The sequence below is a fragment of the Herpailurus yagouaroundi genome, unplaced genomic scaffold (genome assembly GCF_014898765.1).
Source record: "Herpailurus yagouaroundi ecotype Mexico unplaced genomic scaffold, PumYag 184, whole genome shotgun sequence".
NCBI lineage: Eukaryota > Metazoa > Chordata > Mammalia > Carnivora > Felidae > Herpailurus > Herpailurus yagouaroundi.
The window spans coordinates 28,047,446-28,059,785 of NW_024412415.1; the positions used below are offsets into that span (position 1 = coordinate 28,047,446).

The following is a 12,340-nucleotide window of genomic DNA, read 5'->3' on the forward strand; positions in this document are numbered from 1 at the left end:
CTTCCAGGCCCGTGCTCATTCCAGCACTTCGCTGCCACCTTGAAATTAAATTACCTCCCGATGTTAAACATGTTAGGTCTCTTAGGGAGGGAGCATTACTTTGATTCTTTACCCAGGTTAAGTGTGGTCTGTGTGAAAGTGTATCTTCTGTGAGTGGAGGCGCTCTGCGGTTACTAACATTGTGTTCCAGAAGCCCTGAACTCCGGTGACTAGAAAACAGTGTATCATCTCATGTGGGCCAAGAAAACGCGTTAGCCAGTCCTTGTTCACAAGGCAGGAGCCTCTGCCGCCAAACTAACTTTCTGCGTTAGAACAGAGTTAAAGTGTTCAGTCCGGAGCATGCGTATTAGCAGGAAATTCAGGGTATTCGGAATGAAGCCAGCAAGGCTTCCAAAAGGCATTTTTTTCTTGGTGGAATCATATAGTCTTAGTCACGTAGAACCTTGTTCTATCAGAAAATTAGGAGTTGCAGCAGAAGCAGTGTTAGGCTTAGGTTTAGAATCTTTGCATTCGATTCCCAGCTGTGTCACATAAATAGCCGCATGACTACTGCTTTGTCCAGACTTGAGTTTCCTCGGATGGTAAACAGTGTCAGGAATCCGTGAGAATGTCAGGAAGATCGGGCTTCGGGGCTCAGCTCACGTGTGCTTTCCACCCACGGGGTGCCCATTTCCCATATTGCTTTCTGTCTCAGACTTTTTTTTTTTTTTTCCTCTTAATCATTTATTGGAAGGGAAGAAAATACTGGGATTTTCGTATTCATTTAAATGAGGGATCCTCATTTTGCCCCTTTTCCCCCGCTCCATTTCTTTTTTTCTCTTTTTTTTTTTTTTTTTTTTTTAATGTTTGGTTATTTTTGAGGCAGAGACAGAGCATGAGCACGGGAAGGGCAGAGAGACAGGGAGACACAGAATCCAAAGCAGGCTCTAGGCTCTGAGTTGTCAGCACAGAGCCCGACGCAGGGCTCGAATCCATGAACCGGGAAATTGTGACCCAAGCCAAAGTCAGATGCCCAACCGACTGAGCCACCCAGGCACCCCTCTCTAGCTCCATTTATTGAGCAAACCCTATGTCTTGTAGCACCTGTGCCTGTATCTGTGCAGGGCTGATCATTTACCTCACGCCTGTAGGTCCAGGCCTCAGGCACACTGCCCTCAGGCTGGTGCTTTCCGGCTTTGCTCGTGGTGAGCCATGTACCAGGAATGTCACTGCAGAGACATCTACCTCCAGCTGTGTCCCTGACAAAGCCACAACCTGGATAAAAAGGAGGCAACAGCCTTTAAGGTGTTTAATGGACTGGAGGTCTCCTGTCGTGCTCTGCAGCAACAAGACAGCTTATACCTGGGAGAGGAGTGTTGCCTTCATGAGGAGGGGCGGGGGTCAGCACTTGAGAAATTTTCCCAAGGGGGGAAGGAAAATGGAACCCTCAGAGGGTCCCCTCCCACCTCAAGCCAACTTTAGACCCTTTGCCAATATCTGGGAGCCAGATGTCACATCTACCAAAGGGATACCCACCCCCCTGTCTCTGACCTCTTCTTTCCGTGTGCATCTTGTTTGGGTGAGCAAAACAAGACAAGGCCTCTAGGGGGTGGGTGGATGATTGGCCTCTTTGCCCGAGAAAAGGCCGAGAGGTCCAATGCCTCCATGAACATTAGGTAGGGAAGCTGTAGTAGCCATTCCCAGTCCACACATTCAGAGACCCCAGTTTTATGGCCGCTTAATTACTGTATCAGGCATGGGGCCTAATGATAATCATCAGGTTTTTCTGGAAGAGGAAGAAGGGCTCTTGGTGCATGGAAACCCCACATCATGTGTGATTTGGGAGATTAACTATGGAGGACAGAGTTTAGCAAGAACGGGAGCATCCACTCCCTTCTTTTTCTGGGCCCAGGCAAGAGCGATTGCACTTTGCAGTAGATGTGCTTCTCTTGCGGCTGCTCATATTAGTTGATGGGTTTTCTGGTACGAGTTCTTCCTTGTATTTATTAGAGAAACGAGACTCTTAAGCCTTATGTGTTGTCAAGTTGGATGGTCGAGGTGACTGTTAAAAGCCTGCCGTCTGAGTTTCTCTTCATCTTTCTATACGGTCTTCATCATTGTGACCGAGAATCATGGTGGAAGTAGAAACGTCTTGTTTCCCCAGAGCTGTTTTGAGGTATATTTTGTGAAGGTAGCTAGTGCTAAAAAGAAATCATTAATAGAAAGAAAGCCTGAATGGCGTTAAAAATGGTATAAAATATGCAGAACTTGTCTCCTCTTTTGCAAGGTTGTTTCTGCCTCCTCATGGCAGGTACTGATGGTCCCGACTTGAGGGAAATGTGAATGAATTAGCATCATACCCTTATTTGTTCATATATTTATGTTTGTCTCTTTGGAAAGCTGGACATAATCTTTGAAGGTTATTTTCTAATAAAAACATAGCAACAGAGCAAGCCTTCCCCGAGGATTATCATAAACATAGGAAAAGTAGCAGTTCATAACTAAAAATTGCGGAAGTCCTACGACAGCGTTCTTTCACGTCTGCTGTGGACATTTGTAGTTTTCTTGGGCCTGCAGCTGAGAATAAGTTCATCTCTCATATCGTTAGCCCTAATTCTTCCTCCAAAGCAGACTGAGAAGAAATCTGGACTAACACGAGGCCCAAGTGTGGAAGATTATACACCAGTGAGAGGCCCAGGAGCCACAAGACTGAGGCCAGTGCTGGTGGAGAACCCAGCAAGGAATAAAGGAAAATGGAGACACACAAACAGGGAAGTTAGCCTTCATGTCAGATACTAAATTGGCTCCTTGAGGGTGATGAATAAAGAAACAGTTAAAAAACTAGAGATTTTCACATGAACACACAGCATTCTCTTCTCCTCTTCGTTTCTGGTCTTCATGGGATGGCTACAGCATCTCCATTCTGAAAAGAAAGTTAACTTAAAACTATAACAGGAGATGGGGCGCCTGGATGGCTCAGTCACTTAAGCGTCCAACTCTTGATTTTGGCTCAGGTCACGATCTCATGGTTTGTGGGATCAAGCCCCGCCTCAGACTCTGTGCTGACAGCACGGTGCCTGCTTCGGATTCTTCTCTGTCCGTCTCTGCTCCTCCCCTGCTTGTGCTCTCTCTCTCTCTCAAAATAATTAAACTTAAAAACAATTTAAAAAATACAAATAAATTTTAAAAACTGTAACAGGAGATCTTGAGATAGTCCCCTTGGATCTCTTGTAAAGTTGACGTCTTGTTTTAATTGTTGCAAGAGAACTAGTAAGATTCCTGAAAGCTGAAGAAAGGCCAGATAATTGTCTAATTTTTAGAAAAAGAGAAAGAAGTAGAAATAAAGGCTTGGAGACAGTGTCCAGCGATTTACAGAAATAAACTGAGGTCACTTTCAGCTGGTCAGGGAGCTTCTTTAGTGAGCTGCTGCTTTTCTTAAATTAAGGCGCATCAAAATGTGGGGAAAGTTATGCTGCTTCAGTCTTGTTCGATTTAAATATGTTAGGGCCAAGGATTCTTAACTTTAATGGCTGGTTTGTATATTTCAGTTTTTACTTTTGAAAGGGCTTAAAAATACAGAAAACCATATCGACATCCATGTGCCCACCCTCTATAATTAACTAACTTTGTTAATGCTTTGTCCTATTTGGTTTAGATCCCTACCTTAAAAAATATATATCAATAATTTTTTATCCGTTATCAATCCCATTCTCCGTTTTTCTCTAGGCACAAATAACTATCATGATTTTAGCATTCTTAGACCCCTTGGAGCTGAAAGTCCATCTCCTGCCTCCCACTACCAGCATCAGAGAAACCGCAGCACATTACACGCACAAAATTGTTCCTTAAACTGTTAAGAGGGTCCCCAGACCCAAATGCCCAGCTGGATTCTTTGGGAATTTAGAAACTCCAAATCAAGAACGCCTGCTTGGGGAATCCTTTCCTTTGGAGAATCTAGTTAGCAATTAACAAATAATGGGATCCAGTTTAGGCAGAGCCCTGTCCCTGCTGTCCAGGGAGCTGCTCTGTGAAGCTTTAGACACGCCCATGTGAGCACTGTTGGCCTCCTGCATTTGCTCTCTGCTGGTTTGTCATAGTAGGTTTGTACTGCAAGAGGCAGCCACATTGCCTCTGTAGCAACCACAGTTCAATATTGCTGCTGAACCACAATGTGAGATCTTTGACAGCCTTAAAATTACCCTCGCTTCCACTAGCAGAGCTTTAATTTGGTTCCGTCTCTTGTCTGCTATTAGAAATCATGTTGACTTAATGGCAGGATAAAAATAGAACTCCTTTCCTCCTGCCTTGTCTGAATAGGATACTTTACCATAGGACTTGTAATTTCTCAGAGCCAGAGTATATGAAGGAGTGGCTCTCTCTCTCTCACCCTCCAGGCTCTTCTTTTTAAAGACAGAAGTCTTTAATCACTCCACTTTGATGATGTAAGTGAATTTGCCCACCACACCCCTAACTTTTTTTCCAGCTTTATTGAACCATAACTAACATACAATAAACAGATATTTAAAGTGTGCATTTTGAGTATTGATATGTGAATATATCCTTGAAAGCATCACCACAATCAAAATAACGAATGTATCCATTACTCCTCAGAATGTCTAGGCCACTGCTGGTCTTTTTGTTATTATAGATCTGTTTATACTTTCTAGACTTTTGTGTAAACGGGATACATAGTACATACTTTTCTTTGTTTTGGTTCTTTCACTCAGCATCAATATTTTCAATTCTATCCATGTTGTTATGTGTGACAATAATTTGTCCCCTTGTATTGCTAAGTAGTATTCCATCAAATGGTTCTGCCATACTTGTCCATCATTAGGTGAAGAGACAAATATTTAAGTTGTTTCCAGCTACTGATTACTAATAAAACTGCCAAGACCATTCTCTGTATAAATCTCTGAGCCTGAATTTGTTCATTTCTCTCAGATAAATACCTGGATGTGGGATACTTATAAAATAGGGTATGCATTTTTTTTTCCTTTCTTGGGAAACTTTTTTATAGTAGTTATACTATTTTACATTTCCTCCAGCAGAGTAGGAGAGTTCCGGTTGCTCCACACCCTTGTCAACACTTGAAATGGTCTGTCTTTTCAATTTTAGTCGTTCCAGTGGGTGTGCAGTGGTGTCTCACTGTGGTTTTAATGTACGTGGTTGAGTATCTTTTTTAATGCACCTGTTTGCCCTCTGTATGTCTTTTTTGGTGAAGTCCCTATTGAGATGTTTTTGGCTATTTTTCATTAGGTTTGTCTTATTATGGAATTTTGAGAATTTTTTACATTTTCTAGATACAAATTGTGAAATTTTTTTTAATCCTTTCTCTTAGGGTGTGGTTTGCCTTGTCGTTTTCATAACAACGTCTGGAGAGAGATGGAAATGTGTGTTATTAAAAAAGAAAATAACAATGCTGCAGAGAGTTAAGGAAACAAAAAGCTCAGATAAAACTTGCAAAAATAGGAAAGTAAAGCCAAAATAGATCTTATATCCCAAGTAATTAAACACATAAGATGAATTGAATGTTTCTTTGCATCAGTTATGTTTGCAAATTATTTTTAGGATTATATCCCGGTATAAGGGAAGAAAAAATAATTTTCTCTCTACACTTCAGAGTTCTTGCCTGAGACCCTGTGTAGTGAGGCAGATTAACAAGAGAAAAACAAATACATTGTGTACCTCATGGATGCATAGCAGATATCCAGGGGAAAAATGAGTAACTACATAGGTGGCCTAAACCACTGGCTTAAAGACCATGTTCAGTTCAGTGAAAAAAAAAGGTGTGTAATTGGTTTGGGACAGGTGATGGGAGGTTGCCAGGAAAAACGTCCTGGAGGTTGCCAGGAGATTATGCAGATTTAAATCTGTGCCTTCTCCTCTGATAAATTCTCTCATGATAAAGAGTCAACCTTCTCTTCAGGCAGGGAGAGGGAGACACTCTAAACAGAGGAAGATTTGCTTTGTCACTGTAAATTTCTCTTTCAAAAGAGTAACTTCTACTCTGTTTTCAGAGCTTCTCCCGTGTCTTTTTCTCACAATAATTAGCCCAAAACAATCCGTATACCAAAGAGGTTATTTCGGGGGGCCATGCTCTGCTACCTCTCACCAGCTTCCTGTTCTTTTCTTTGCATGCCCGATTGATTCTCTTTTGAGCAGCCTTATTGAGGTATAATTGGCGTATGACAGAATTTTCCCATTTCAGGCATTAAATTAATTGTTTTTTCCTGTCTTTACAGAGCTGTGCACCTATCACAAAATATTAGAATATTTGCATCACCCCAAAAAGAAACCTCATACCCTTAAGCAGTCGTTCATTGCCCTCACTCTACTTCTAAGACCTAGACAAACACTAATCTCTTTCTGCCTCTGTATATTTGCCTATTCTGGACTTCTCATATAAATGGAATCACACAGTATATGGTCTTTTGTGACTGCTTCTTTAAATTAGCATAATGTTTTTAAAGTTATAAAACATAAACTTCCAAGTTCATGATTTTTAAAGTTTTCAAGCCTAGTTTATATTTTGTCCTCAGAGAATCCTTACCAAATCTGAGATCACTAAGATTATTTTTTTTTTTTGGTTTGTTTCTGTATAGTTTTAATTCTTATATTTAGGTTTAGATGTGGGGAAAGGGCCAGGGTTCATACTCCTACGTATGGCTATCCAGTTGTTCCATCATCATTTGTTGAAAAGAATGATTCTGTCCCCATTGAATTAAAGGCATCTGAACACATTTAATGACCATCAGTTGACTATATATGTGAAATCTAGTTCTGGACTCTTTTCTGCTCCATTGATCTATATGTCCAAGTACCAATATCATGATGTCTTGATTACTACTACTTTATATGAATGTTAAAATCTGGTAGTTGAAGACTTTCAACTTGGTTCTTTTTCAAAATAGTTTTAGCTCTTCTATGTGCTTTGCATTTCATATCATCATGTAAATATCTAAAAAAAAAAGCTTTGGGGATTTTGACTGGGATTGTGGGGGAGATTTGAGGGTAATTGACATTTTAAGAGTGTTCTAATCCGTAAACATGGCATATATCTCCATTTGTTTAGGTCTCCTTTAATAATTTCAACAATGTTTATAATTTTTAGGATTCAGGTCTTGCACATGTGTTGTCGCATTTAGCACTAGGTATTTCATAATTTTTATGGTGTTATAAATGATACTGCTTTTTTAAAATTCTTATTTTTTTGTTGCTGTTGAACCTAAAAATATAATTGATACTAGTATATTGACCTTATAGCCTGTCACCTTGCTATACTCACTTATTCTAGAAGCTTTTGTTTACATATGCCTCAGAATTTTCTATATAGACATTCACATTATTTATAAAGAAAGATTCTTTTACTTCTTCTTTTCCATCTCTGTACCATTTACTTATTTTTCTTGCCTTATTGCACTGTCCAGGAATGTTAGTACAATACTGATAAGGGTGTGAGATCAAACATCCTTACCGTATTCTTGATCTTAGGTAGAGAATGTTCAGTCTTTCATCATTTACTGTGAATCTCCCCATCATACTTTTAATTCTTTGCCTATTCTTGTCGTGTTGACCACCATGGATAAACCAACTAACCAACGAACAAGGCTATGGACCACTTAGCTTTTCAAACCCTGAGCCATAACCATTATTCACCTGGTGAACTTTCAACATGTATTGTTTCAGGGGGGAAAAAAATAGTACAGGCCTTTGATTAAGTGGTGCCAAATGGTACCATTTGAGACTAGGGCAGTGGTTCACAACTTTGGCTATGTATGAGAATCACATGGGGGACTTTTAAAAACCCTGGTGCCCAAGCTGTACTTCAGTCCAATTCTATCAATAGCCCTGATGGGAATATATATTGTGTCAAATTACATATTAATTTATGCAGTCTTACCACAAGTCGGTAACAAAAGGACTGTTGCTATGCCTATTTACTAGGCAATTTACTTACACTGAGGCTTAGAAGAAAAGTAACTAGACCAGGGTTACATAGGTAAATTGACTCTAGAACCTATACTTAACTAAACTGCCTACCCCTGGCTGTATTAGAAAATAAAAGACACAACTTCCTCCCCCCACCTCTCCATGGTTCTAGTGTTTTAGAACTGGTCCATGAAGCTATCATATTAGGACTCGTCCCAATGGTATGTTGCTCTGTTTTTACCCATCCATTCATTTGTTCACTCATTCTCAGAATTGTACTGAGTTCTTTTCTTTTCCTAAAAATTTTCTTTAAGTAATCTCTACACCCAACATAGGGCTTGAACCCACAACTCCCAAATCAAGAGTCACATGCTTTACCAACTGAGCCAGCCAGATGCCCCTGTACTGAGTTCTTAGTATCTGCATAGTGATATGTATAAGTCCTAGGGTGAGAAAATAAGAGAAGAATAACTGAATTCATGGAACAGTAGCAAATAGAAAATAAATTTTAAAGATTTCCGAAGGAAGGAGGATGGTGATGGTTGCATGTAAAGTGATGCTCAAAGACCTTTGACTGATCAGTTCAGGCATATAATACAATGTCTTCTACACACTGGTGCGGCCAGTGCTGGTCAAAGTATAATCCCACTAACTCCCCCAAACCCAGATTTTTTTTTAACCAGACTTACAGTTTTCTTTTATCTCTGGGGTCCAAAAGACTTCTTTTCCAGACTCCTAAGAATGAGTATGGGGCACCAAGAAGGGAATTAACATTTAACGAACACCTGCCGTGTTGGAGGCATTGTGCAGGGTGTTTCTTATGTGTTACTCCTTTTGATCTTTATGCCAATCCTGAGGAATAGGCATTATCCCAGCTTTACAGAGGAGAAAACAGGTTCTGAGGGGTTCATTAACCTGCCCAGCGTCCAAAACCAGGCGCAAAGGAAGCCAGGTGTGTGAACACAAGTTTGTCCAGTTCCAAAGCGATGTTTATCCCTGGCTCGAGGCTTCAGAATTATCCAGAGAGAGGCAGCCGTTGTGCTTTGCTCCTGAAGGTTTGAGCATTTCTCAATCTGAAGAGTAGCACTGGGAAGCATGAGAAAGAAATGCAGAAAAAGAATGTTGGAAGAGAAATTTCAGAGTTAGGCAGGAGCAAGGTGATTTAAGTCAGAATGTAAATTTATGGTGAAGATCTCATCCCATTCTTGAGTGAATTGGAGAAGAAATCCTCACACAGGATATCCTATAAATTGGATTGGGTGTTGGATAGCCAATATCTTTTTTAACACCATCAAAAACCAAAAGAAACTTAAAAAAACCTTTGAGCTAGTTCAAAAAAAAAAAAAAAAAAAAAGGAAAATCCTCAGAATCTCTCGCAGGAGAGCTTGCCCTCTGATCAGAAGGTTGTGCTTTCTTGGGACTCTGTCTCTGAGACCCCACCAGAGTCACATATTTCTTCTGGTGCCACATTTGTTTTGTCACAAGTACCATCTGACCTGTAACCTCAGGCTTTCGCGTTCACTCGGAATGTTCCTAAACTGTGCGTAATTTTCGTGTGCATATGTTTGGTTTATGTGCAAAAGAAAGGGCAAATAAAGGCCACATAAGGACTTCATCTCACTTACGATCTTACAGAAATGTGTCCAGAGGGACCTTAGAAAAACTCGTAATTCCCAACTTTTCATTTCTCACAGGAAACTGAAGGCCAGTGAGCCTTAAGTGTTTTCCCCCAAGTTTCTGAAGTCACTTGGGTGGCAGAGTTGCAACTTCAAACCAGGTTGTCCAACTCGGTTCACCAGTAAGAGTGTGCTTTCTGTCACAACGGCTACCATCTTTCTTATGCATTTGACTTATTCTTCATCCTCAGATTCTTCAGAAACCCAGCCCAGAACTCAAGCACCAGCTGGCTGCTTTCTCCAAGCGCGTCGCTGGTGCCGTGACTGAGCTCATCCAGGCAGCAGAAGCCATGAAAGGTAGGCTGGATTCTCTCGTGTCATCTCGTGGGACACCACTCGGCGGCCATGAACTGAGCAAAGAAACCCCGCAGCCAACACAGGCCCTTTCTTGGTGAACGCAGTCAGAAGGAATACAGTAGGGTTTTTTTTGTTGTTGTTGGGTTTTTTGGTTTGTTTTTTTTTAGCAAATGAGAATAGAGTTAGAATTTCAAAGTAATATCCTCCTCAAGCAAGGCTCTTTTCCAGTCCTTTGATTAAGTACTTCCACTTAAATGGTATAATCCACCTAGAGCAGCTCACTTGTCTTAAGGGTATCGCCCTTTATTTTTATCTGCATTTGCCTTCATCAGAATATCCTCATTCAATCATACAGTCCATGTCTAGGAAATGATACCATCTGCGTACATTGTTTGCACACCCCCTTGTGGTCACATTAGAAGCAGTCACCTCACCAGAGCAAGGTTTTCTTACCACGTTCCCTTTGTCTGAGTCGAGATGAATGGTAGTTCTCCATGAGTCCCCAAGAGAAGAGGATGACAAATCTGTGTGGTCCGCATAGTCTCAAGTATCTTGAAAATGGTTACTTGCGGTCATGAGCTTTAAGAAAGAGGTCAGAGTAAGGCTCGAGCTGGCCTTGAACCATAAGATCTTGATTTTTGACACTGCATCGATGAGTGCTCCTGCGGTAGGGCTGTATACACAACTGACTTACACAAGCGACAGGATCAGATAGGAGCTCCCCTTCACCCAGCTGATCTCGGTGAGAGCTGGAGAGAAGATCCCTTAGGACGGTGCAACTAGTAGGCTGACAGAGCCTCCTTGCACGTAAATCCAGTCATGGTTGGTAATGAAGCCAGACCCCTGCGGTCATAGCTACCAAGAATGACCCTCTTTGGACTGATTTTAGGAACAGAGTGGGTGGATCCAGAAGACCCAACTGTCATCGCGGAAACAGAATTACTGGGGGCTGCGGCATCCATTGAGGCTGCTGCTAAGAAGTTAGAGCAACTGAAGCCAAGAGCCAAACCGAAAGTGAGTGTCCATGTGTGGCTGCTTGTCCGATGTCAATAGGTCTTCCTGTGGATGGCTGTGAAGTGAAGCTAGGTGTGCCCACAGGGAGCCTGTCCCCTTCCCCGTGGTTAGACTGGCAAGTGGCAGACCTGCTCTACCTGCCCAGCACCTTTTTACAGGGCATGGAAAAAAACCCATGGGTTGATCCTTCAGGTTAACCACCCAGAAAAACACCTTTGGGTATCCAAAGGAAGAATCCAGGGCACTTAGGATCTGAATTTAGTTCCACTGTATAGAAAGCAGGTGTTAGATGCTTGCTATGGAAAGTCCCTGTTACTGAAGGGGACGTGGTCACCCTCAAATTTTCTGGTTTCCATAATGCAGTGCAAATAGCAATGTGGGGTCTCTCCTTTTCTTCAAATCAGTAAAGGGTAATGTGGACCTCAAAGTGGACCTAGTAACAGACTTCCTCAGTATATGCTGGAGACTGGTGGGCTGGTATGTTTTCTCCATCTGTGTTGGTCATCTAGATAAATGTTTAAAACTTAAGACGTTAAGGGAGCCTGGGTGGCTCGGTTGGTTAAGCATCTGACTTCGTCTCAGGTCATGATCTCACGGTTTGTGGGTTCGAGTCCCACATTGGGCCCTGTGCTGACAGCTCAGAGCCTGGAGCCTGCTCCGGATTCTGTGTTTCCCTCTCTCTCTGCCCCTTGCCCGTTCATGCTCAGTCTCTCTGTAAAAAATAAATAAAAACATTTTTAAAAATGTAAAACTTAAGATGTTAAAGAGAAACAGCCATTTAAGGACTTACTCTAAGATGGGGCCATAGGAAGGACAATTATACATAAAAGGATGGTGAGCTAGTGCCGTCCAGGGGCAAAGCCCAGTCCTGTCCAGAAGCAGTTACCTTTCACTCTACCTCCCACGGCTGTCTTCTCCCAGAAGACGGTGGAATCAGAGGAGGCCTCTTTTTCTTTGTATTCAAGCAAGTCCCTGCTGGTACCCATCACCTCACTTCTCTTCCAAGGACCCAAAAACATTAGGAGGTAAAATATGGTTTTTCCCCTCAGAAAAAGCTGGATCCCCCAGATTAGGTATGCCTAAAACTCTACCATTTTTATAAAACCAAAATATGGAGTCTGAGCACTGAAATACACCAAACCACTCAAAAGCAGCACCCAGGTTAATGCTGCATGTAAAACAGACGTGAGCATGTAAGTGAATGTATTGAGCTTGGGAACCTTCTTAAAACCATTAAATTCTTAGAACCAGTCTCCCGATAGTTGCTGATAGTTGGTGAAGGCATTTCTGTAAATCTCTCATCAAGATGTAATTTAGGAGTTACAGCTTTCTGATTTGGGGGGTTACCAGGGTTCTCTCTACTAGCCTCTAACCTGAGGGTCTTAAGAGGTCTGAGATTGTCCTAGGTGTTTTCAACAAGTTTAAGAACTGGATGTGTATAT

General features: G+C 41.6%; 1 protein-coding gene across 5 annotated transcripts in view; it reads left to right on the top strand.

Annotated features, from left to right (window-relative positions):
• The window catches only part of TLN2 (talin 2), a 439,937-nt gene that overhangs the window by 409,307 nt on the left and 18,290 nt on the right, over positions 1-12,340 (top strand). For all 5 annotated transcript variants that reach the window (XM_040492868.1, XM_040492871.1, XM_040492869.1 and 2 more), the window contains 2 exons: positions 9,779-9,884; positions 10,774-10,898. In XM_040492868.1, the coding sequence (XP_040348802.1) occupies positions 9,779-9,884; positions 10,774-10,898 (231 nt within the window). The remainder of the gene's footprint in view (positions 1-9,778; positions 9,885-10,773; positions 10,899-12,340) is intronic.